Source organism: Kryptolebias marmoratus, linkage group LG2 (assembly GCF_001649575.2).
Source record: "Kryptolebias marmoratus isolate JLee-2015 linkage group LG2, ASM164957v2, whole genome shotgun sequence".
In the NCBI taxonomy this organism is placed as follows: Eukaryota; Metazoa; Chordata; class Actinopteri; order Cyprinodontiformes; family Rivulidae; genus Kryptolebias; species Kryptolebias marmoratus.
In genome coordinates, this window is record NC_051431.1 from 22423747 (window position 1) to 22448552 (window position 24806).

General features: G+C 40.9%; 3 protein-coding genes across 6 annotated transcripts; all 3 read left to right on the plus strand.

Annotated features, from left to right (window-relative positions):
* Positions 1-659: 659 nt before the first annotated feature.
* LOC112451297 (uncharacterized G-patch domain protein DDB_G0278987-like) lies at positions 660-11148 on the plus strand. Of its 4 annotated transcripts, none has more exons than XM_037973199.1 (18): positions 660-803; positions 1312-1451; positions 1534-1635; positions 2159-2248; positions 4947-5034; positions 6377-6429; positions 6525-6608; positions 6730-6822; positions 6909-7001; positions 7095-7229; positions 7524-7601; positions 8311-8359; positions 10012-10073; positions 10156-10207; positions 10297-10415; positions 10562-10657; positions 10747-10981; positions 11094-11148. In XM_037973199.1, exons 1-17 carry the CDS (start codon positions 782-784, stop codon positions 10834-10836), a joined length of 1446 nt encoding a protein of 481 aa, XP_037829127.1. In that variant the 5' UTR covers positions 660-781; the 3' UTR covers positions 10837-10981; positions 11094-11148. The 4 variants fall into 4 exon arrangements, with proteins under 4 accessions (XP_037829127.1, XP_037829125.1, XP_037829135.1 ...); XM_037973197.1 differs by having other exon boundaries at positions 10294-10415; positions 11094-11144; XM_037973207.1 differs by lacking the exon at positions 6730-6822 and having other exon boundaries at positions 10294-10415; positions 11094-11144.
* LOC108246696 (suppressor protein SRP40-like) lies at positions 10871-15213 on the plus strand. The gene is made up of 10 exons (XM_037980750.1): positions 10871-10981; positions 11318-11410; positions 11506-11586; positions 11711-11776; positions 11850-11903; positions 12031-12117; positions 12240-12347; positions 12439-12501; positions 12599-12673; positions 14511-15213. The coding sequence occupies exons 1-10, from the start codon at positions 10871-10873 to the stop codon at positions 14895-14897; spliced, it is 1125 nt and encodes a 374-aa protein (XP_037836678.1). The 3' UTR covers positions 14898-15213.
* A 2016-nt stretch (positions 15214-17229) lies between these two features.
* LOC108246698 (splicing regulatory glutamine/lysine-rich protein 1-like) lies at positions 17230-19477 on the plus strand. Its single transcript, XM_017434366.3, has 4 exons — positions 17230-17389; positions 17605-17705; positions 17973-18185; positions 18861-19477. Exons 1-4 carry the CDS (start codon positions 17368-17370, stop codon positions 18864-18866), a joined length of 342 nt encoding a protein of 113 aa, XP_017289855.1. The 5' UTR covers positions 17230-17367; the 3' UTR covers positions 18867-19477.
* The last annotated feature ends 5329 nt before the right edge of the window (positions 19478-24806 follow it).

The window sequence follows — 24806 nt, forward strand, 5'->3', positions numbered from 1 at the left end:
TTTAAAAGCTATCTTTATTAATCTGGGTATTTGTTCTAATTAGTAAAGTAAATACAACCCTTATTTGGAGGATTAAAATACTACTTCCGGAAATCTGACTACGCGGAACTCACAAAGAAATCTACTAAAAAAACTAATTATACTGTCCGAATATCCTCCGGGAGGCCGCACAGCACTAGATGATTAGTATTACTGAACATTTTCATCTTTTGGTGTTGAAATATGATTAATATTCCAGGCCGCACAGAATGCTTTCCTGAATGTGGTTCAAAACCTCCCAGCTCGAACTTTAGTGTGTTCCAGTGAAGGAAACAAGTTCAGTCGTAAATTTTTGCAACAAAGTCGTCCTGTTTGACACACACGCAATCTCGAAACCGGTATTACTCGTTAAAACAAATCACCAGGCTGCTCTACCTGTGCAACCTCTAAAATGTGCCACGTCTGTGTAACACTAGCTGTTTTCAAAATAAAACCAACGCTATAAAACTAACCGATAAAATACAGGCATAACATCAGCTACTGCATCAAAGAGGATGAAAATTGTTATTTAAACAACATGAATATCTTATTGGGGCTTACTTTCTTTTTTTAATTGCAATTTTTTTTCTTTCAAATGCCCTTTTAATTTGAAACGCGTTTAAGGAAGCGTCCTTAATGATCCAGTGAACTCCTGGTTCGTTTGGCCCCGCCCACACGCTCCATGAGAGGCACACCTTGACGCACAGGTGGGTCTGGCAGAGGAGACCTGGCCCTCTCTGACAGAGGAGAAGCCTGGGCCTGAATGGATTCCACCCTCTCCAAAGGTTTGCAGTCTTTATGTCTGGCTGTGATCTGTTTAGCAGTTATTTATTTCTATACTTTCACAAGCCCAGGCTTGGTCTATTTATGCTTTAGGCCACCTTGTGATTTTTGTCAAGCCCTTTCTATACTTTAACGTAAAGCTATTGCCTTTTTTTCTGTTAGGGGTGTGTCGCTTTTCTGAATTGCTGTATTTGATGGATAACCTGCTGCGTTTATGACCAAGAATGGCAGACAGTTATCCGTTTGCAAACACCAGTGTGTTGGTTTTTCACTTTATGTTCAAATTTATTTTAATCAGTGTTTTTACCTGGTAATCCATTTAAGGAAGTGTGATTAAAAGGAAGTGTTGTGTGCCTTTATTTGTCTTTGTTTAAACAGCACGGAGTAAAAAAAATAGGCTTTCTTGTGTTCAAGGCTGCTCAACTGATTTGTAGTGCCTTTAATGCAAAGAACAATGGCATTACCATAAGTGCGTACACTTTGCTAATGCTGTCCCCTTGAACCGAACAGCTCCGGGTGGAGCTGCAGGCGTCCAGCCAGCAGCGGCCCCCACTGCTGTCTTGTCTGAGGTGGAAGAGCCTCCAGATCTGGGCAACAAGGAGGAAAACCAGAATCCAACTGGACGCCCTAATGAAACCCGAGACGATCCGGTAGGCTTGTTTGCATGAGTCAGTTGATTCTAAGAACTGTGATGGACACCTAAATGACACAATGCTTTTTTTTTTCCATCAGGAGATGTATTCATTTGATAGCTCTCCAGACAGCGAAGATGAGGGCATTGGTAAGAAAGAAAAGAAGAAGAAGAAGAAGCTGACGAAAAAGAAGAAGAAGAAAGTAGGTGTTGCGCCATTCTCAGCAAAGTTCCATAGATATTGGGGCCGACAGTGTTGGGATGGTGCTTACTGCTCGCATGTGTTTCACATGATCAAAACAAGTTGCTACATGACAGTGGATCCTTCAGGGTGTTGCCTTGACTGAAAGCCACACGTGTAAATAAGATATGAGATCCAAGCAGCGACACATCAGAGGAGCAGAGTGCAGGCTCCGTCTGGTGACGCTTGGTCACTCGTGAGGAAACAAATGGAAATTTTTTAGTTTGTTTTCTGTGTCAACTGTCAAGTTTGTCCGATTGGCTCATAGCATAGCTATAGTAGGTGTGTGCGTGCGCATTTTTCTTTGTGTGCTGATCCGACGTAGACGTTTGAAAAGCTCCACCCTTCTCCTGCAGCTCCACCAGCTCCTGCAGTGAAACCTCATTCCGCCCCACTCAGTGACTCATTCAGTCAGGTTGTGTGATGAAGCTGCTCTCCCTCAAGCCAAAAAAAACTGAACACTTCCATTCCTTCTTTCCTAACAGGACTCCAGCTCATCTTCATCATCCTCCTCCTCTTCTTCCTCTTCTTCCTCTTCTTCTTCCTCCAGTAGCTCCTCTGACAGTGACAGTGAGGTAAGTTGTAGACTGACACGTGCTGGTCGAGGATTGGATTACCGTGGTTGAAAATAAATAAATAAATAAAATAAAGATGACATGGACACATTTTGAAATGCAAATTTGTGATACTCTTACAGGCGAAGATGCTTTGCATGAACAACACCAAAAGAAAATTAACATTTTCACTCATCTATTCAATAAAAAACATATAAACACAGTTTAAATATTTAAGCTACAATTATGACACTAAATGGATATCTAGGTGTCACACTGTAGTGTGATATAATGGTTGTACTTTACACTAAATACAGATAGTTGTATAAAAGGAAATGATGAGGTAAGTGGGTGCAGGAAGTAAATTTTTCCTGTACTCCTTTTTGAACAGGAAAAGATTAACGCTTTTTATTACGATCTATGGCGTTTGATAGACGTGGTAAATATGATCTAATATGACTGTTTGGATTTAGTTTATTAACATTTGTTCACAAAATGTTTAAACTAAATTTCATTTCATGAACAAATTTCATCTTGTAAATATTTAGCACAATTGTCCAACATTTCTGAAATTGTGTTATGAAAAGATTTTGCCCACTTGTTATACAAAAAAAAAAAAATCCACAGTTAAACTATTTAAAGCTTACTACTCTTTTCACATCCTTCCACTTAGTTGTTGGTGTTGTCATCATGACCGTCCTATAACTCTCAAAATCTTCTTAGGTTTTGGTACTGCCAGTAAGCAGATGAGCATGGATCTAATAAAACATCCAACTTTGTACAGATGCCCTCACTTTCTCTTTAAATCCACTCTTACACAGTGCATTTTTGTAGATCATCAGTTCCTAAGGCAGAAAAGCCCAAACCATAATCATTTTGCCCTTGTGCTTCACTGTTGTTACACATTTCTTTCAACAAGATGTCCTTGATTTGTTTTAAATGAGACCTTCTCATTAAAGAAATATGCACTTTGACATTGAATGTTGCAGGAAAACCAACTTTTGGTATCAAAAATTCAAATTTAGGTTTTTCTTTTTCAAAGTCGCATATCCATTTGCTAGCCTGGCAGTTGATTGAGATCTACACTAGCTGAAAATGATTAACTTTACTGTAGAATAATTTGTTCAAATATTTTGAACAGTTTTAAACTTTCCCTGAAAGACTTATTAACAGTATTTATTTTCCCCAAGTCTTGGATAGTTCAGATTTTTTACAAGTGTGGTTCTGTGGGAAGGTTTGGGACATTTAATATCTCCCCTGTTGTCATTAACTCATCAATCGGGTCCGAATTGAACCCCATTTCTCTAAAGTCAGGGCTTTCAAAGAGCTATCTACAACAGGTAAGACATTAACTGTTCATAACGTTTCCACAGAACCCCGCTTCAAATAATCCGAAGTATTTCTATACAGAGCTGCATAAATGTTGTCATAATGACACAAAACACATCATTTGTCTCCCCTTCATGAGGTGAGACAGCTGCACTGAGCTGCAGCCTCTGGCGGTGAATGAAATTAACGTAGGTTTTTCCATGTGACGGATCCGTTTTCATTCAGGCTGTGAAAATCAAATCCATATATTTTCGTTTGTTTGCGTGTAACGCCTTCCTGATCAGGGCCTGTTTCAAACAGGATCAAACGCTTCCTGTTCAAAGTGTGCAGTCGCCTTAAAACCATCTTGTTTTTCTCGCACGACCAAAGAAAAGTGCTTCTCTTGCCTTCCTGTCCTGCTCTGACTTGTCATCACGACCTGCTGTCTTTACATACCTTCCAAAAGGCTTAGTCATGACGGGACTGCTCGCACCGCACTCGCAGGAACTGTTTGGCCTCATTTTAGGTCAGGAGGTGTCATTAGGTGAACATATTGTTTGGAAACTTTGTTTTTTTTTGGGGGGGGGTAATGTATTTAGAACAGCATGGCTGTATATGTGATATCTGAACCATAAGTCTTCAGTTTTATTATGGCATTCTTGCAAATTTGGAAACTTTTTGTTTTCCAAATTTCAGCTTTATTACCAGTTTTAGTTTTACAAGCAGCTCTACATGAAAAAGAGCAGAAATACTTTAGTTTAGCAGCATCTAGTCGTGTAAATGTCAAATACAAACTCGCAGTAAGTTTAGTCTTCTAACAATCCCCCCCCCATCTGTTCACTTCTGATTGGACACACTACCTGATCAGTGTACAAAACACCGGCTTGTGTTTCACCTCAACAGGCAGAGCTTCGTTTATCTTGCACCTAAAAGCACACCCAGGTCCACACCCAGAGACGAAGATTTTGTAAACATTTACAAAATCGTTCAGGGGACTGTAAAGTTCCCGGGCTTGTCTCTTCATTTAGAACCACGATGACCTAGATAGCGCAGTGCGTTCAGGGTGCATTTATGGGTTTGAGTGCAGGTTTACATGCACGATTACAGGCAGGCGTCCCATGTTGATTCTGGCTGCTCAGATGGTGGAGACGTTTGGTTTTACGATGCAACAGAGATAGAAGCAGAGAAGAAAGATAAGATTACGATTACTATTACTCAAACGGGTACAGTCACGCTAAGGCCTGATCAGACTTCAAAATGATTACCTTTTTGATTAAAATCAAAATGTGAAGATTTATTTTTTTTTCTCTTTATATAGCCAACACAGAGGCATACATTCTGAAACTGCCCTTAATAATCAAAAATATTAATCACAAGTACAAAACAAATGATACTTAGCATTTACCTGCAGGATGACAAGAAGAAAAAGAAGCTGAAGTTGAAGAAAATAAGGAACGGGAGGATATATATCTGGGACCCTAATATCATACCTTATGAAGGTGAGAGCATACTATTTCCCCCTTGCAATAACTTCATTGATTATTCTGCAGAGTTGCATCACTATATGCAGCTTATTTCAGCTTCATAGTCATGTAGCGCTCCTGGTGCAGTTTAGGATCACTTCCTGTAAGAACTGTATAATATTTCTGCTAGTCGAATCATGAAAACCTAATGTCAGCGTAAAGGTTTAATACAGCAGCATTCACATTAACCACTATACTAATACTACATTTTATTTATAGGCACCTTTCCCAGCACTCAAGGACACAGTAGAAAATACACAATATCTATTAAAAAATACAACAGTAAAATGAAAAAAAACCACTTGAATAAAAAAGAGCAGAAGGCATCAGATAGAATAGGCAGTTTTAAATAAATGTGTTTTGAGTTGCGATTTAAAACAGAAAAGTGAATTGATATTTCTGAGTTGGGAAGCTAATGAGTTCCGGAGACGAGGAGCAGTGCGGCTGAAAGCTCGTAGTAGTAAGATGGAGGAAGAGGAGCGAAGAGAACCGGAGGGAACGTGGACCTGGAGAAGGTCAGACAGATACGGAGGGACAAAGTTGTGAACAGCCTTAAATGTTAACAGAAGGGTTCTGAATTGAATCCAAAACTGTACTGGAAGCCAGTGGAGCTGATGAAGGACATTACTAATGTGGTGAGCCGAGGGGGTACTGGTTACGACACGGGCAGCTGAGTTCTGGACCAGTTGGAGATTATGAAGGAATTTCTGAGGAAGACCGAAGAGGAGAGAGTTGCAGTCGTCCAGACGAGAAGTGACGAGACTATGAACAAGGGTGGCAGCAGTGTGAGGAGTAAGGGAGGGGGTAGGTGATTGATATTACATGGATAGAAGTAGACAGATCTGGTAATATTATTGATGTGAGATTTGAAGGACAGGGTGCTGTCAAGGATGACACCCAAGTGGAGGGTATCAGTATTGGATAGGGTGGATTTAGTACCAATGAGAAGAACCTGACTATGAAAATTTGAAGACTGGAGTTGTTTAACAAGCGCTAGTCCAAGTGGGACCACTTTCAAAGTGGTTTTTACACCTACCACTAATTGCATTTGCAATTAAGCTTTGACATCTCTGTAGATAATTGTGCATTGAGACCCATGAAATGACTTTGGCCTCAGCTGAGTTCAGACCTCCTGTTAGTTTGTCAGTTTCGTTGAACTTGCGCTCTACTTCTCCAAACTGAGGTCGTCCAAAGAGCCACCTACGACGAGTAAGATGGTGACTGTTCGTATCTCTTCCATCCCTGAATGGCCAACTTGTGTCTGCAGCTGAGTTTTTCAAATTTTTAAAAAAAAGTTTCACGCATTTGATGTTTGCAGTTTCCGACAGCCAAACGGTGCCGCAGATCATAGATGGTTTGAAGGTGGAACAGGTGAGAGGCGCCTCTGATCGGAGCTCCTTTTCAGACCTCTCTCGCTTTGAAATGCAACGCTTTAGTCATCGCGTGTTGTTCTGTGCTCTGTTCAGGATCTGAGCTCTTCAGATGATGAGGATGGGAAGAAGAAGAAAGAGAAGAAAAAGAAAAAGGACAAGAAGAAGAAAAAGAAAAAGGTGTGTAAAATGCTACAGCACGTATTCCTGCTGATTACAGCGATAACCTTTTCATTTATTGAACAAATTATTAAACCAAACGAGAGGTCCTTCCAATAATAGTCTATTTCTTCTGTGCCAGGAATCTTCTTCCTCCTCTTCTGACAGTTCATCTTCTGATAGTGAAGACGAAAAGAAGAAGAAGAAGAAGAAGAAGAAGAAGAAAAAGAAGAAGGCACTAGTTACACGTTATTACTTGTGTGATTTGTTTGTTTCGGTGTAATTAAAATAATTTTAAATTATTATTTTTTTCTTTTCTAGGACTCCAGCTCCTCCTCCTCCTCTTCTTCTTCCTCCTCTTCTGATAGTGAGGATGACAAGAAGAAGAAAAAGAAAAAGAAGAAGAAGAAGAAGGTATAGTGCAAAAATCCCCAAACAACATTACTATTCTTGTCAACCTTAACATACAATCCTAAATCATATATTCCTTTTTTTTCTTCTTTTCAGGACTCTAGTTCTTCTGACAGTTCCTCATCGTCATCATCATCATCATCATCATCTGACAGTGAGGATGACAAGAAAAAGAAGAAGAAGAAAAAGGACAAGAAAAAGAAGAAAAAGAAAAAAAAAGACAAGAAAAAGGTGGGACGTGTTCATAGCTGCTGAATTCTTTTATTAACTTTGAAGATTGGGAAGATAATGTAAAAAAACAACACAAATTTATTTATTAATTTTGATTGGCCCTGCATTTTTCCAATTCTTATTGGTTAAATTTACCTGGGAAACAACGGTTCAGTTCCAAGTTACAGATCATTTATTTGGGCAAAATTTTGAACTTGTAATGAATATGAGAAGTGCACATTTGTTTGGCATATAAAGCCAAGCTGATAGTGGTTTTTTTTTTTTTTTTTTTTTTTTTTTACAAAACTGATGCAGGATTTTAGCTCTTCGTCTTCGTCCTCATCTTCTGACAGCGAGACAGATGAGAAGAAAAAGAAGAAGGAGAAGAAAAAGGCAAGTCTGTTTGTGTGTCTTTTAAAATAGTGTGAAGATGTAAAATAAGATTTATGGTTTATGTTCACTTTGGAGCAGATAAAAAAAAAACAAAAAAAAAACTGAATTCCCAAACGCTGCAGCTCAAATTGCCTGAGAAGCTGAGCTCTGCCTCTGAACCTAACAGAGAGATAAACGGGGTTCTGTTCCCCCGAAACAAGCTGCAAGGAAAGCTGCAGAAGTGAAGGATAAAGAAGCTCAGCAGCTGTTGTGTCATACAGTCTCACTGACATCAGACACTAAAAGCAGCCCTGCAGATGTTAAATGAACTGCACACACAAGGTGGCCAATGAACTGGATTCCAGGGTAAATATCTAACCTGCAGCAGATTATAAAACTATTTAGTGAAGTGAGATTTATTTATATAGCACTTTTCAGCAGCAAGGCGATTCAAAGCACTTTACAGCAGAATCAAATACAGCAGGTACAAAATCAAACATAGGGAAAAAAACATAAATCATGTATAATCTAAATAAAATATAGGATAATCTAAATAAAATCACAAAACCAAACATATGTAAACATGAGCTAAGACAGTCAAAATAGTAGCTAAAATAATGTAAATGAAATCAAAATCAAATATAGAAATACAGAAGTAAAAAACATAAATTTTTGGAACACCTTAGTTTAATTTCATGTTTTTTGTTTTGTTTTTGTTTTTCTGTGACAGGATGAAGAGCAAAAACAGCCCAGCACTTCGACTGATCTTTCAGCTGCAGGTGAGAGTTTCAACCTGGGAAAAGCTACATCAGTCTAAATAACAAATACAACCAACCTACCGAATTCCATAAAAATTGGATTGTTGTGTAGAAGGTAAATAAAAGAAACAAAGCAATGATTTGCAAATTCTGCAAATCCATATTTCAATCCCAATGGAACTAAGAAACTGTACTGTTTTTAAGAAAAATACTGTATTAGGTCATTTTGAATATGATGGCAACAACACATCTCAGAAAAGTTGGGACAGGGGCAACAAAAGGCTGTAAAAGGAAAGTGTACGAATAAGAAACAGCTGGAAGATAATTTTGCAGCTAATTAGGTTAACTGGCAACAGATCAGTAAGAGGACTGGGTATAAAAAGTCCATTTTATAGAGGCTGTATCTCTCAGAAGTGAAGATGGGCAGAGGGTCACCAATCACTAAAAAAACAGCATCTAAAATAGTAAAACAATTGTAAAATGCTACTCCTCAATGGAAAATTAGGAAGACTTTGAATCTACTGTTCATAATACCATCAAACGATTTCAAGAATCACTGATTCTGTTCTGGACGTCGATGCATGGACTCGGGAACACTTCTACAGATCCTTGTCTGTAAACACAGTTCACTGTACTGTCCATTAATGCTGCTTAAAGCTCTGTCAGGCAATAAAAGAACCACCCAGAAACACTGTCATCTTCTCTGAGCTGATTCTCATTTAAAATGGACTAAGGGAGAGTGGAAAACTGTTCTGTGGTCAGACAAATCACAATTTTTAATTTATTTCAGAACCCACAGATGTCGTGTCCTCTATACTAAAAAGTAAAGGGACCATCCAGCCTATTATCTCTGAACAGTTCAAAAGCCTGCCTCGCTGATGGTATGGGGGTGCATTATTGCTGAACGAAATGGAAAGGCACCATCGATGAAGAAAAGTATAGACAGGTTTTAGAGCAACATATGATCCCATCCAGACAAGACATCTTTCAGGGAAGGCCTTGTGTATTTCAGCAAGACAATGCTGCATCCATTCCAGCAGCAGGGCTTCACAGTAGAGGAGTCCAGGTGCTGAACGGTCCTGCCTGCAGTCCAGACCTCTCACCAATATTTGACGCATCACGAGACAAAAAAAAATCTGCCAAGAAATGACAGCTAGAATCCTCCGTCAGACAAAGAATGGGACAACGTTCTTTCCAAAACCTCCTGCAGCTGCTCTCCTCAGCTCCTGGATGTTTACAGACTGTTGTTAGAAGAAGAGGAGATGCTTCACAGTGATAAACATAACCCTGTTCATACTTTTTTGAGATGTGTTGCTGCCATCAAATTCATTTGTTCCTAAAAATGGTACAAAACTTTAGTTTTAATCATCTGATATGTCGACTATGTTCCATTGTGAATACCATATCGGTTCATGAGATTTGCAGATCACTGCATTCTGTTTTTCACAACATCCTAACTTTTTTAGAATTGGGGTTGCATGTATGGGCTAGAAATTCTGAAGAGTGCCAACCAACACAGCTACTGCCAAAAACTCCCAGCACACATAGTCTTTCTACTACAGAGCTCAATAGTAATTTGGGGCTTAGTGCTTTTCATCACCTAAGGTGACAAAATGCCAACAGTTGTATTAACTGTATAAGAAGTGTAAAAAGGCCCATTTTTACTTCTGCAGGTGGGGAGGCTGGAGAACTTGGCGCTGCTGAAGATGAGAAAAAAGAAAATGTCGCTGACAAGGTGGAAAAAAACCCACACCCTCTCCTGCACATGGTGCATGCATCAAAACCAGAAAAATCATTGTCGTATTTTGTCTTCACAGGCCAGTGAGATTCAGGCAGCAGGAGAGGGGAAAGTCTCCTCCACCTGGGCAGGTGCTGAACTGGTTCTGAAACCGGTTTAACCCGGGGCTGGATGGGCCCGCATTTTGACATTGTGCTGACGGTTCCTTTTTTTCCAGCAGGGGGAGCGGAGGCGTTTCCTCACGGTCCTGAGGACGGTCACCTGAGTGATGATGAGGGAGAAGGAGACAAGGAGAAGGAGAAGAAGAAGAAGAAGAAGCTGAAGAAGAAAAAGAAGAAGGTCAGTCTGCAGTGAGAGTATTCACAGAATGTGAAAGCTTTTCTGTCATTTGGACGGAATTCCAAATTCCTCTCGATTGTTGGGAATATTAGTGTTTCTAATTTGCGTAAAACGTTTGCATTTGGAAACCTTTCTCTGGTCCACAGGAGTCCTCCAGCTCTTCTTCTTCATCTGACAGTGAAGATGAGGAGGAAAAAAAGAAGACGAAGAAGAAGAAGAAAGAGAAGAAGAAAAAAGAGAAGGTTTGTGTCTTGACCCATGTATAGGTTCTAGCTCCGAGTCATTCTGCTGAACATCAGATTGCTTCATTCTCGGTTTTCTTCTTTTGCAGGATTCAAGCTCCTCTTCCTCTTCTGATAGTGAGGATGACAAGAAGAAGAAGAAAAAGGTGAAAAAGGAAGAACATCTTGACCAAAGTTAGGCTTTATCATTAGCTTCTGGAGAGTTTATCGCACATGGATTTTTCTCTTTGTGCTCTCCATGTACAGGATTCAAGCTCGTCCTCTTTGTCCTCCTCCTCCTCCTCATCTGATAGTGAAGATGCGAAGAAGAAGAAGAAGAAAAAGGTAAGGATAAGGTTTATAATCTCAATGCTTGTTTATTTTTCCTTTTTGTTCTTAGGTTGTCAGGATTGTAAAGTTATTGATCAAATTTTCTTGGTATTAATCTACTCCACAGGACTCCAGCTCTTCCTCCTCGTCTTCCTCTTCTTCTGATAGTGAGGATGAGAAGAAAAAGAAGAAGCAGAAGAAGAAGAAGAAGAAAAAGAAGACAAAGAAGAAGAAGGATAAGGTTTTAGTCTTTAGAGCCTTCTTGCTTGTTTCTTTTCCTTTAAGGTTCTTATGTTTGTAGTATTTCTTTTATTTCAAAACAAATTTTCTTGATATTAATCTGCTCCACAGGACTCCAGCTCTTCCTCCTCATCTTCCTCTTCTTCTGATAGTGATGATGACAAGAAGAAGAAGAAAAAGAAGGCAAAGAAGAAGAAGGATAAGGTTTTAGTCTTTAACACCTTCTTGCTTTTGTTTGTTTTTAGGTTGATGGTCATGTTTTTCAAATACTATTTTACTGACATGAATCTGTTCCCCAGGACTCCAGCTCTTCCTCTTCTTCTGATAGTGAGGATGACAAGAAGAAGAAAAAGAAGAAGAAAAAGAAGAAGAGGAAGACGGTAAAAAAGCCTGTAATTTCTAATGATCAACGTTCCTGTTTTCAGTCATCGTTTGGATTCACGCTCTGCTGCTTAGCTGAATTGAACGAAATCGAATAATGTGACTGTTCGATATTATCTCTAGTGTTCCAGCTCATCTGATGAAAGTTCCTCCTCTTCCTCATCTTCATCTGATAGTGATGACAACAAGGTAAGACATGCAGCTGGAATCTGACATTTTGTGTTCTGTAACATGTAATTTATTCCATGTTTCCTCCTTATAGAAGAAGAAGAAGGACAAGAAAAAGAAAAAGGACAAGAAGAAGAAGAAAAAGAAGGTAAAAATGTTTTATCATTTTATTCATTTAAAGTTTTTTTTTTTCTTGGATTTGTTTGTGCTTATTTTATGAGAACAACCAAAAAGTTGTAAAACAGAACATCAACACTCACCCTTTTTTTGTCCAGGATTCTTCCTCTTCATCCAATGATTCTTCAAGTGAGGATGAGAAGAAGAAGAAGAAAAAGAAAGACAAGAAGAAGAAGAAAAAGAAGGTAGAATGCTTTTATCTTTTCATACATTTGAATTTTCTCTGCACTTGTGTTCACATTTATTTGTGAAAACTGCTTAGTCGAGAAACAAAACCTCATCACCCACGCTTTCTGTTTTTGTCCAGGATTCTTCTTCTTCTTCTTCCTCTTCCTCTTCATCCAGTGATGATGAGAAGAAGAAGAAAAAGAAAAAGAAGGATAAGAAAAAGAAGAAAAAGAAAGACAAGAAAAAGGTAGATTGGACACGTTCAGTCCAACGAAACCTCTTCCTTGTTGACAACCTGAAAACTGAATTCAGTCCCATGTTTCATGTTTGTATCCAAGGACTCGGACTCTTCCAGCAGTGATAAGGACAAGAAGAAGAAGCAAAAGAAGGACAAAAAGAAGGTGGTTCAGAGTGATGAAGCAATTTAAAATTTTCTTCAACTTACTGTTTGTTTGTGAGTCAGGTAGTTGAGCGTTTTTTGGTTTTGTGTGTGAACAGGACTCCAGCTGCAGTTCCCCCAGCGACGGTGACAGTGACAAGGAAAATAAGGAGAAAAAAGACAAGGAGGGACAGGTAAAATACTCAGGAAATATTGCCACTTTGTTTCAGGATTTCCCTACTTCTCCCTCCCAGAGTTTCGATCACACATGGGTAAAATAAGGCCTGAGAGAAAGAATTGGACCTTGAGCTATCTTTATCTGACCCTCAACAACTTCACACAAAAACGAACCTTAAAACGAATCCAGGAAACCTTGGAATTTAATCATCACTGCTGAGACCTAAAACAGTCTTAACTGCCCTTTTACCAGTGTGCAGGACTGCTTTTTGACTACAATAGTAAACATTCTTTGCTCAAGCTTTAAGGTTGTGATGAAGGATGTGTCAAAAAAAGACTAATTATTGTGGAGGTTTTAGCCAAGAGTTGTTTGTTCAACAGGCACCATGTTTAACACTCCAAGAGAGAATGGATGTATTTGGATCAGGCACGGCAACTTTACTACCATTATCAAAAAAACAGCCTGAAAGGGTCTCTGCCTGAAAGAATATTCACATAAAGCTTTCAACAATGAACAAAACTGCAACAAACTTTAGCTGTTTGTTGCCATGTGAAAGAAATCAGTTTATTTATTTTGTGCATTTTTTTTGCAGATGATGTGATGCTCTATATCAGGGGTGGCCAACCCTGGTCCTCGAGGGCCACCATCCTGCATGTTTTCCCTTGTTTCCCTGCTCCAACACACCTAAACCGATGGTTAAATGACCTCTTCATGTTCTGCAGAAGTCTGTTAATCACAAAATGATTCAAATCAGGTGTGTTGGAGCAGAGAAACAAGTAAAACATGCAGGATGGTGGCCCTCCAGGGCCAGGGTTGGCCACCCCTGCTCTATACGGTAGATATAGGTAGCACATTGAGCTTATGTTTTGTTTCAGTCATTAAGTCAAAATGGCCTTCTCAAAAGTGATTTCCCATCAATGGTTTATAATCAGCAAGACCCTCTTCACACTTGATGATGACGTGGCTGGAGTTCAGTCAATTTGACAAAACGAGATAATCACGATGCTCTTAGTACTCACTAAATGGGGTTTCCCGTTAATTTCCACATCTCAGAAAAGCTCTCTGCGCCATGACCTGGGCCTCACCTTGGTATGACTCTCTTGGATTGTGTCAGGAGGCAGCTGGAAGAAGATCACGCCATATTAGCCAGCACATGGCTACCACTAGGTTATCAGGGTATCACGTCTGCACTAGATTGTTTCCATGCAGATGGAAACAGATTGTCTTTTATGTATGGGAGATTTTTAGGTGTCCCCCATCAGTTGCTGCAAAGGGGGAAAAAAAAAAAAATTTCTGTGCAGATCCTCAAACGCGTTAATCCATCATCCTTCCTCCTCCAGCAGCAGGCCTGACCTTAATTAGAACATGTTTTTTGCTGCTTTGCAACAAAGGTGACTAAAGGAGGGCTGAGTGAGGTGTGAAAATTTTTGGCGCATAGAGAACACAGATTAGCCATTGCAGCTGCATGGTGAAGGTGTGGTGAGAGCATGGCTGGATTCTACTGGTTGTTGTGAGAGAGGCTGTGTGGCACAGTGTGCGAAGCAGCTATGTCACCAAGAGCGTTGACTTGCTTAAAACGCTGCCATCATGCTCCCCCAGTATCCTCCGAGAACCCCGATACACTCCCACTTTGTTAATAAACCACACCAGTCGTGCGCCGAAAGTTTTCGGTTACGGTTGGTAACGCGTCACGCCCTACCATGTTTGACGAGGAACCCACTGGGTTCTGAATGTTGGACCTATAAATAATATTGTAGGTTCATTTAATGTATGGAGGAAGCCGACTCTCATACTTGCTGTCTTTTCTGTGTCTCACTCTGTCCGTGTCTTTGCTTCTTCTGATTGTGCTCCAGAAGATCCCTGAGGGAGACCAAAGCGACAAGCCCACAATGGACGTGTCAGGCTCAGGCGGCGGTAAACTTTCAGCCTCAAGCGGAAGCAGCACCGACCCAAGTGGTACTAGCGTGGCGCCCTCCGTGTCCTTTCACTCCACACTCGATGTGAACCTGGACCCTCCAACTTCAACGATGACGACGACTTCTTCTTCCACTTCTGACTCCAGGCCATCCGGCTCCAGCTCCCAGCTGAGCGTTGGCAACAGGGCCTCAATCCGCAGGCCTCTCAGCCCCATGGAGACCCTGATGTCCAATTCACGGAAGTACGGAGACGGAACAACCCGAACCTCCACCCACCTCTCCTCAAGTGACCTGCTGAGAGGCCCCAGGCCTTACCAACCGTAAAATGTCAAAGGCTGAAAAGAAATTTAAAAGAGAAAAGAAAGGAGAAACAAATCATGGTTTAGTGGGAAGTAACGATGAGATTTACTTTTGTTGCTGGTCCTGGGTGTTTTTTTTACTTTTGGAATATTACGCAATCGCTTAAATAAAAGATAACATAAAATGTTTTTGATGTTTGAGTGGAACAGGAAAAAAATTTGAAATGATTTTATCCCTTCGAAAAGTTTGAAATAAAAAAAAGAACAATTCTGTGAAAACTTACATTCATATGAAAGAATTCAACATGATTGATTTGTGTGAATAAAACCGGTTGACGTGGTTTTTGTCTCTGCCGTGCTTCATTATTTTTACCAGCAGCTTTATGATGAATCTCAAAATCAGAATTCTTTGTTTGTCATTGTGCCACGGGGGTACAACAAAATTGTGAAACAAGAAAAATAGAATAAAAAGCAACAAAAAATAAAAACAAAAACAGCACCGTTCTGGTATTGCACATAGAGTAGATATTGCACAGTATTGGCTGTTTGGACGGCTGATAGCAACAGTAATTTACAGTGTACATGAGGCATTCAGGGCAACAACCGCTCTTGGAAAAAAAACTGTTTTTTAGTCTGTTGGTTTTGGTCTTAATTGCCCTAAGACGCCTCCCAGAGGGGAGCAGTTGAAAAAGGTAGCAACCAGGGTGTGAGGAGTCCCTGATGATACTGCGGGCTCTCCTGAGGCAGCAGGTGGAGTAAATCTCCTCCAGCGAGGGTAGGGGGCAACCAGTCAGTCTTTTGGCGGTGTTGATAACCCGCTGGAGCTGGTTCCTTTCTGCTGCAGTGCAGCTGGAGAACCACAGCGAGATGCCACAGCTCAGCACCGACTCCACAGAGCAGCGGTAGAAGGACCGCAATAGTTCTGCTCTCAGATTGTTCTTCCTGAGAATCCTCAGGAAGTACAGTCTTTGTTGCGCCTTCTTCAGGATTGCCGTAGAGTTCTTAGTCCACGTTAGATCCCCGCTGATGTGGGTACCCAGGAACCGAAAGTCCAGCACCATCTCCACCCTGTCCCTGTTGATGGCAATGGGCTGGATGTCCTGTTTACACCTCCAGAAGTCAACAGTGATCTCCTTTGACTTGGAGGTGTTCAGAGTCAAGTTATCGTCCCTACACCATGCAGACAGACGCTCCACCTCCACCCTGTAGGCAGTCTCATCTCCTCCTGAGATGAGCCCCACCACCGTGGTATCATCAGCAAACTTAATGATGGCGTTGCTCGGGTGGGTGGGGGTGCAGTCATAGGTGTAGAGGGTGTAGAGTAGGGGGCTCAGCACACAACCCTGTGGGGAGCCAGTGCTGGTCCTCAGTGGAGAGGACAGGTGGTGTCCTACTCTCACCCTCTGGGAGCGGTCTGTCAGGAAGTCCAGAATCCAACTACAGGTGCTGGCTGGGAGACCCAGGTCCCCCAGCTTGCTCACCAGCCGACTCGGGATGATGGTGTTAAAAGCCGAGCTGAAGTCCAGGAAGAGCAGCTTCACCTCGCTCCTGCACGTGAATCTCACCTTACGTAGGACTCTGGCACTGATTTCACGCAGACGGTCTGCAGGTTTACTCACATCCCACCACATTTTAAACTGAAATGTCCTGCTTGCTACCATAGACTGGACCACAGTCTGCCTGGGGACAGGTGAAGGGTCATGAACCCCCACACACCCCTACAATATGACTAGTTCTCAACTTCATTGCTGCCTCAAAATTTAAAATGACCATTTTCTTCCCCCCAAAAATATGTTCCAATTTCTTAGTTTAAACCAGGGGTAGGCAACCCTGGTCCTGGAGAGCCACCATCCTGCATGTTTTCCCTTGTTTCTCTGCTCCAACACACCTGATTTAGTGGTTAAATCACTTCTCCATGTCCTGCAGAAGCCTGTTGATTCAAATCCATGTGGCGAGAGGAGGCCCCACAGTGCTTCTGTGCAAGGTGCTAGTAATCGGTCAGCCTCTACAGGAAGTCGAGACGTTGCGTACACTCCCAAAAACTATATAAGGACACCTTTCAAAATGAGTGCAAAGAGTGTTGGAGGGGCTTATTTTGTGCAGGATAAGAGGAGAAATAGGCAGCATTTCAGTACTGGGTCTCCCTCAGTCTGTTCCTGAGGTAAAGGTGGAATAATGGATCTGGTCTGTGGCTGCCTCCCAGTTATTAAAAAAAAAAAGAAAAAAAGAAGCCATTCTTGATATAATTACTCACATGTGTTGGAGCAGGCGCAGAACTGATGTAAGATATCAGCCTGTGTTTGATTGGAGCTCCCGGCTGAAAGGAATGAGCTGTCATTATGGTGAAAGTGGATGGGAGTGTGCTTGACTGTTGGTGTGTGGGCGTGGCTCAGCTCTGCCTCCTGCTTTAGGTGCTGTTCAGGCACATTTCCTGGAACTATCAGAGAGAAAAACAAGGCGCAGGAGGAAGAGGGGCTTGAAGGAACGCGAACAGAATGTCTTTCGATCTGTCATCAGGTCAGTTTTATTCTAAGGTTCTAAAAGAGAAACAAGACAAACATCCTAAATGTTACTTTTGACGTGTTCTGCTGTCAGATCACATTAGAAACAAAACCTAATATGCAAAGTAGCGGCACCAAGTCAGAAAGCAGCTGTGTGCTCCAGTGTAAAGATGGTTATATTTATTTATTTTTTTCAAATTGCTCCTTGTTTCTGTTTGTTTAACTTCGCAGCTATAGGTGCAGGGGAGGAGGAGGTGAAGAAAGAGGAGGCCCAGAAGGACGAGTTCAACTTTCCTTGGAGCAAAAACAAGGATAAAGATAAGGACAAGAAGGTAAGGAGGTGATGGGGAGCTGCTGCAGAGATATCTGTTGTTTGAAGTCATGTGCATTCTCTTAATTTTAGACTTGTCTGTGTGGATTCCAGACTCCAATGTTCTTGTAAAACTACGCTATCCGAATCATCCTGCTATTTTGTTTTGTTGTTGTTATTATTATTGTTGTTAGAATGGAGAGTGGCAAGTGATATTCTGACCCTGCATTTGATAAGATAGTTGACTAAAGTATCACTTAAAAAATGAAAAAAATATTTGATCTTTTAGGGTGACAGCAAAGACAAGTCGGACAGCAAAGACAAAGACAAGTCACACAGCAAAGACAAAGACAAGTCCAAGGACAAAGACAAGTCACACAGCAAAGACAAGTCCAAGGACAAAGACTGCCATGGCGAGAAGAAGAAGAAGAAGAAGAAGAAGGAGAAGAAGAACAAGGAAGGAGGACACGGACATTCCTCCTCTTCATCTAGCAGTGATGAGGTATACTGTCTGTCCACTTTTTAGGACATTTTGCCTGTAAAATCAACTGTTTTCACTGACTCGTGCTTCAGTTTCTGAGTGTCCACGTCTTCAGCTTTGACGTCTGAGGACAGCGTGCAGAAATGCAGCTGGACAACTGTTAGTCGGTACATAATGCGCCCCTCCACGACCGGTCCTGCCAGCTGTGTCAGTTTTTCCTTTTTTAATGACTTAAAACACACCCACCTGTGTGAGGGTGTGTCCAAAACGCTCTGCTTATTTAAAACTCTGTGTTTATCTGTCAGCTCTCTGCTGTGCAGCCTGGTCACACCGGACCCGTGAATGCTTTTTGTCCTACTTCCTGTTTTCTGACTCAGCGACGAGAACAGGTCGCACATATTTGTCATAGTTTCTCCACGCCTTTCGTCAGGGAACCACACCCAGCTCAAAGTGGGAGAGTCGGAGGACTAACTGGTCGGGTGGAAAAAGTCCCCCAGCGTGGCGTCTCATGCCTCACTGGCAGGGGCTGGGTTGACCTCTGACCTGTTAGGACCTGACGGGTGTTTCAGCGTTCTTGTTTTTGAAAATGTTTGTTCTTTTATTTTTGTGCTACTATTTCCACCATTCGTGAAATGTAAAATGATTCAATATTCATTTTATTTTTGCAGTAATTTTTGATTTTCTTTTTAATTTCAGAACTAATGCATCCCGACGAACTCTGCTGTTCCGGCCATCGCTCCAGTCCTGTCTGTTGATACGTTTTTGTTTTGCCAAATTGAACCTTTAGAAGTCAATATTATGACAACAAATTACTATTTTTCCCTCCTTCTTTAGCTCAGGAGTTCTGTCTGCTCTGCCCACAAGATGGCAGTGCCACCCATTTTTATCCAAAGTCAGTAACGGTTAAAATCATGTAGACAGAAAACTACACTTATTTTCAGGTTTTTTTTTCTGTATATAATTTCTAAAAAATTAGTTTTTACACAACAATAGATTATGTACATTAATAACAAGTAAAACAAGAAAATCAATATATTCAGAATGACAATAATTTCGGAAATATGACATTTTTAGGTGAAACTGAACAAGTTCTAAGAGTTTATGTCAATCTTATTAAACTAAATATTTTAGGTGTGACAACAGTTGTAGAGTCTTACCTGAGCTGGCCAGTAAGTGTAGAACATGCTTAAACTAATATAAATCGATGTCCTAAAATGTGAGTTTTCACTTTATAATACCGTTTTTTTTTTTTTTTTTTTTTGGGGGGGGGGGAGGATATGATGTGAAAGTTGTCATGAATACAATTCTAGCATGCAAAAATCCAGCACATGTGAGTGATTTGCTTCTGTGGGCAAAAATAAAAGGCTGATTTGTATCCAATGTTCTTTTTCTTTTTTGTTTGTGGAAAAGCCAAACAAACTGAAACTCTACCGTTCCCCAGAACATCTCATGAACCCCTGGATCTGTTTTCACTTCCTACAGATATCGAAGTAAAAATTGATGATGTAGTTAAGTCATTCCAACACACACTCCAACCACGGAGCGCTTGTAATATTGCATGGGATTACAGCATTTTTTTTCTTAAAGTTTGCCCAAAACAGCATAACTTCTTCAGTGGACGTGCATGATTTTAATTTAAAACTGACATGAAAGGCATCGGGTGATGTGCATTTGTTCAAGGACTCCGTTTCTGGAATTTTGGGCTTTCTACTTGCTACCACTTTTTTTTTAAAGACGTTCGTTTTACTCTCCTAACCCTTCCCGTGTTTCTCAAAATTCAAAAAGTTTTGATTAATTCTTCTCTGAAATCTAATCTTAAGTTTTTTTTGTTTTTTTGTTTGCTGAAGCTGCAGGACATTACTTTCCCGATTACTCGGTGGAACTCTGTTCATGTGTCATCTTATCAGAGGTTCTTACCAGCCAAACTGGAGATTTTTTTTCTGCCTTTTAAAATAACTGTTTTGGATCCATAATGACTTCTGCCAATATATTCTGCTTTCTTTAGAAAACATAAGTGACATGAAAAGAGAGTTTAACGCTTTGCTGTTTTTAAGGGCATTTTCCTTCACTTTGGGCATCAGTTAGTTGAGGGTTACACAAACCTTTGATTGCTAATTGAGCATTTTAACTACGGCTATAAAACACACGCCCATTCTTCTTTTCCTGTGCCTGACTGACCAATCAGCAGTTCTAACAAGAAAATAAAGTAACATTTTAATTAAAAAGATCAGAAAGTTCTAAATATCCCTCAGGTTTGCATGATGATCACCCTCCCCACTTTTTTTTAAACTCAGATACATAAATAAACCAGTGTTTTTGCGGTAATTGTATTGTTTTATTAGTTTCGTTTTAAAAATTTTTTGCCTTCAGCGGTGTGTTTAGGGTCGCTGTCCGGCTGGAAAGGAAACCTCCGCCCCAGTCTCAAATTGCTGGAAGACTAACCCCTCAATTCTGTGTTTTGCTCCATCCATCTTTCCTGTAACTTGGACCCGTTTTCCAGTCCCTGCTGGGGGCGGGGGAGATACCTCACAGCATGAAGCAGCCACCACCGTGCTTTACTTTGGAAAATGGGGTTCTCACAAGGATGAAAGATTAGAGATGGTGTTATCCTTGAGGACCGCCATGGTCAGTTTTAGTCTCAGACCTCAGCAGCTTTTCCCACATGTTCACCAACTCTCCAATAAGCCTTTTGGCAAATCGTTTATTTTTATTATTATTTTTTTCAATAAGCAGGGCCCAAAGTTTTACCACAATGGTTATCGCTCAGATGACAAAGGACTGGCAGCATGCTTCTCTTAACCTCTGGCTTGATGAGCCTGATGGTTCCTGACAGAAACGTCTTCATCAAATGAGAGAAGGCGTCTGATTGTTTTGTTTCACAGACCCTCAGGGTTTGTGACATACTGGATGACTGAGAAGCTGTGCCAACATCTGGCCACAGGTGGATCCTATTGAACTGATTCTGAGGCTTTCAGCGGTGATGGGTAGAGCTTCAAAGCGAAGGCAGTGAATACATGTGTATACAACACTTCTCAGTTTTAGATTTTGTGTAGAATTATTGCTCATAATGAAGTCGAGAATCCATTTAAATTCCACATTGCAAGGCAACAAAATAAAAAGCTTAAAAGATGGCAACTCACTGTAACACCTAATCCTGCGTGAACGGCTGTCAAATGATTCATGTTCATGATGATTTTCGGGACCCCTCTCTAGTATTGCCAAGCAGATCAGCGAGCCATTGTTTTCACAGGGGATGTGTGAATGAGTTTTGAATGTTCCCATGCTCATTTCAGTCTCACTCAACACTGAAGGGTGGGCGAGAATGTTTCGACCTGTGTCTGTTTGAGTGCCTGTCTGTTAGCAAAATACCTCATGACCCACGTCTACAACTGATTCGATTTTGAATTTGCCCCAATTCAAGATGGCCGGCACAGCTAATCAGTCTCAGCAAACACAAAAAATGGCTATAACTCAGTGAACTGTACACAAAATAAGCTAAACTTTGGTGTGGTAGGAGCTGTGACTGATCCCCAACTCGTTCTCACATTTAGCATAAGATCTTTATTGAAAACTTTGCTATCAACTATTGCAATCAATTCTCTTTTTCTGTTAGCAAAATATCTCATGAACTACTAGACAAACTTTACTGAAACTTTCAGAAAGTAATCCCTGGATGTACATCTACAACTGATTAACCTTTGATGTCAATCCAATTTAAGCTAGCTGCCACAGCTAATTGACTTGAGCCAACACAAAAATGGCTCCAACGCAGCCAGTTTTACAGATATTGGGCTAAAGTTTGTTGTGGTAGTAGCTGAGAGTAGCTCACAACACATACTCTGAGCATGACATCTCGCACAACATTATAGTCAAGGCTTGACCAAAAGCACTAGTAAAACGTTGTCATTTCCCAACAAAAGATTATATTAGTATAAAATTCTGGCTTGAAAGGCGACATGTGGTATGCATTCCTTTAAGTAATGCTAGACCTATATATATATATATATATATATATATATATATATATATATATATATATATATGAAGTGATATCAACAAATCCTACCAGTGACTAGAAAGGGCTGGACTGAAGGACAGCACAGAGGCACTAATTATGGCAGCACAGGAGCAATAGAGGCTAGGTTATATCCTACCAGACAGGACCCAAGATGTAGGCTGTGTAAAGATGCCCCTGAGACTGTCCAGCACATAATAGCAGAATGTAAGCTGGTAAGCATACATGGAACGCCATAACCAAGTGGCTGGAATGTTGTACAGGAACATCTGTTCGAGTATGGACTGGAGGTCCCACAGTCAAAGTGAGAGACTCCACCTAAGGTGATGGAGAATGGCAGAGCTAAGATACTGTGGGACTTCCAGATTCAAACTGACAAACAGGTGACGACTAACCAATCTGACATTGTGGTGATAGATAAGATACAAACTGGAAGAGTGACTCCAACAGATTCCAGGAACAACCTCAGAGATCTCTGTGCAGAAGAGCGCAGTCCTAGAAAGAGCTAAGATACTGAAGAGAACCCTCAAGCTCCCAGGCCTCTAGTAGAGGACCTGAGCTTGAAGGGAAAGTAGAATTACCTGTGTGGGACAAATGGAGCAAGCTGGGTGTTTTGTTGTTTCATTTTTTTTTTTTTTACTTTTGAAATTTAATATTATTGGTATGTTTAAAATCTTAACAGCAAAGGAGTTTAAATTTAGATTTCAGTTTGTTTGAAATACTGTCCAGATTCATATACTGTGTGTCAGAGTGCCTCTTTCTGTTATTTAAGAGGCTAAACTACTGTAAATCCCTCCAGAACATCTGCAGACACTCGTCTCTTCCTGCTCCCCCTCCTGTCTAGATTTATGTTAAGCTTTACTATGCAGTACTATAAAAGCAACACTCCAGTGGTTCAAAAAAAAAAAAAAAACCTGCTGTGGAGCAAAAGGGTCATAAACTACTCCAGTACCCATCAGGTTTGACTCACTCAGCAGCACAATGCGCAAGGATAAAGGTGAGTATTCCAACAAGTCACAGAAAACACAGCCTAACCCGCTCACCTGGCATCAATATTCATTTCATGATCAGGTCCAGGGCTGACGTACCGAGGAGACTTACAAACATTTAGCGTCGAAGATCTTCTTCAGGTCCTTTGAATTTTTCATGTAGGTGAGGGTGGGGGTAGAGGGGTGGATGCGGAATAAAAGAAAAATGGAGCGGTTTCAGAGAGGAATCAATAATAAATCAAGCATGCATCTTTCTGCGGCTGCTGAAGAGGCCCAATTTAACCCATCCATCATGCCGGAACCCGCATTTATATTTGAATCTGAGAGGCAGTATTGAAAGCAGCAATCGGTGGGTGATTTAAAAGAGCGGGCCTCCTGAAGAATTGATCTGAGCCCGGAGGTGTGAGCCGGGGTCCGGAGGCTTTTCTTCTCATTTTCTTCTGCGTGTTTTACATTTCCTGGCAGTCGTTGATTTGGTCGCCTTCGGTAACTCGAACGGAGCGCTTGTGCTAAAAAGCAAATTTTCACTCCAGACAAGAAGTTGCAAGAAATGCATTAAAAAAAGAAAGACATTAAAGGCCTGGCATTGCATACTGCCAACACCTTTCATGCAAATGTTTTAGACTAAGATCATCTTATGTTGACAGTTGATGGAGTCGTATATGCTTTGGTCAAACCTGGAAAATAAAGTGCAATATCATAAGATCTCAGTATGTTGTGTGTTAGGGGTGACTCTCAGCTTCAAGCACGTCAAATTTCATTTCACTACCTGTAGAACAGCCTGAGTTATAGTCCTTTTTGTGTTGGCTAATTTTGACCAGCTGTGGCAGCCATCTTGAACTGGACTGACTCCAAATGCCAATCAGTCGTAGGTGTCCATCTGGTGGTTACTTTCTAAAAGTTTTAATAAAGTTTATCCAGTGGTTTGTGGGATATTTTGTTAACAGACAAGCAGGGTTGACTCCAACACTTAATGCTAAGGTTTTTTTTTAGCAAAGATGTCGTGCAATGATCAGGATTTGGACTATGTGTTGGGAATGACTCTCAGCTACAACGCCACGAAATTATTGCACAATGTCTGTAAAACTGGCTGAATTATAGCTGTTTTTCAGTTTTTCTAAATTCAGTAGCGGCCTTCTTGAATAGAGCTGACTCCAAATGTTAATCGGCTGTAGACGTACATCCAACGGTTACTTCCTGAAACTCCCATTAAAATTCGTCCAAAGGTTCTTGCAATATTTCACTAACGAACAGGTGCAGAAACAAACACAGGCAAAAACCATCACTGTCCATCTTTATTTCGGCACAGAGCAAAAAAAGTCTCGTGTTTTTTTTGGGGGGGCGGCAACAACCAGAACAAGAGCTGAAATCCCCATAAGGACCATTTTGACTTGAACTGAAGCGAAGGTTTGAGAACACTTCAAGGCTTCGGTTTGAAATGTTCTGCTTCAGCCTTTCAGCCCTCAGGCAACAACCGAGCCTTTTGTTCTGCTTTCAGACGACACCACGCTCAGGTGGAACGCAAGCGGCTGTGTTTTACTTCTACATTTGGAATTGGATCCGGTGCTCCGGACGCTGCTTGACCTCTGCCCTGTGGGAGGCGGTCACAGAAAGACATGAGGAAGTGTAACGCCCTTA

Coding starts and splice junctions, on each gene's coding strand:
- LOC112451297 (XM_037973197.1), top strand. CDS start 782: ATGGATTCCACCCTCTCCAAAG. Junction 1,636..2,158: donor CGAAAAAGAAGAAGAAGAAA/GTAGGTGTTGCG, acceptor CTTTCCTAACAG/GACTCCAGCTCATCTTCATC. Junction 6,430..6,524: donor ATGGTTTGAAGGTGGAACAG/GTGAGAGGCGCC, acceptor TGCTCTGTTCAG/GATCTGAGCTCTTCAGATGA.
- LOC108246696 (XM_037980750.1), top strand. CDS start 10,871: ATGGATTTTTCTCTTTGTGCTCTCCATGTACAGGATTCAAGCTCGTCC. Junction 11,587..11,710: donor AAAAGAAGAAGAGGAAGACG/GTAAAAAAGCCT, acceptor TATTATCTCTAG/TGTTCCAGCTCATCTGATGA. Junction 11,777..11,849: donor CTGATAGTGATGACAACAAG/GTAAGACATGCA, acceptor TCCTCCTTATAG/AAGAAGAAGAAGGACAAGAA.
- LOC108246698 (XM_017434366.3), top strand. CDS start 17,368: ATGTCTTTCGATCTGTCATCAG. Junction 17,390..17,604: donor GTCTTTCGATCTGTCATCAG/GTCAGTTTTATT, acceptor TTAACTTCGCAG/CTATAGGTGCAGGGGAGGAG. Junction 17,706..17,972: donor ATAAAGATAAGGACAAGAAG/GTAAGGAGGTGA, acceptor TTGATCTTTTAG/GGTGACAGCAAAGACAAGTC.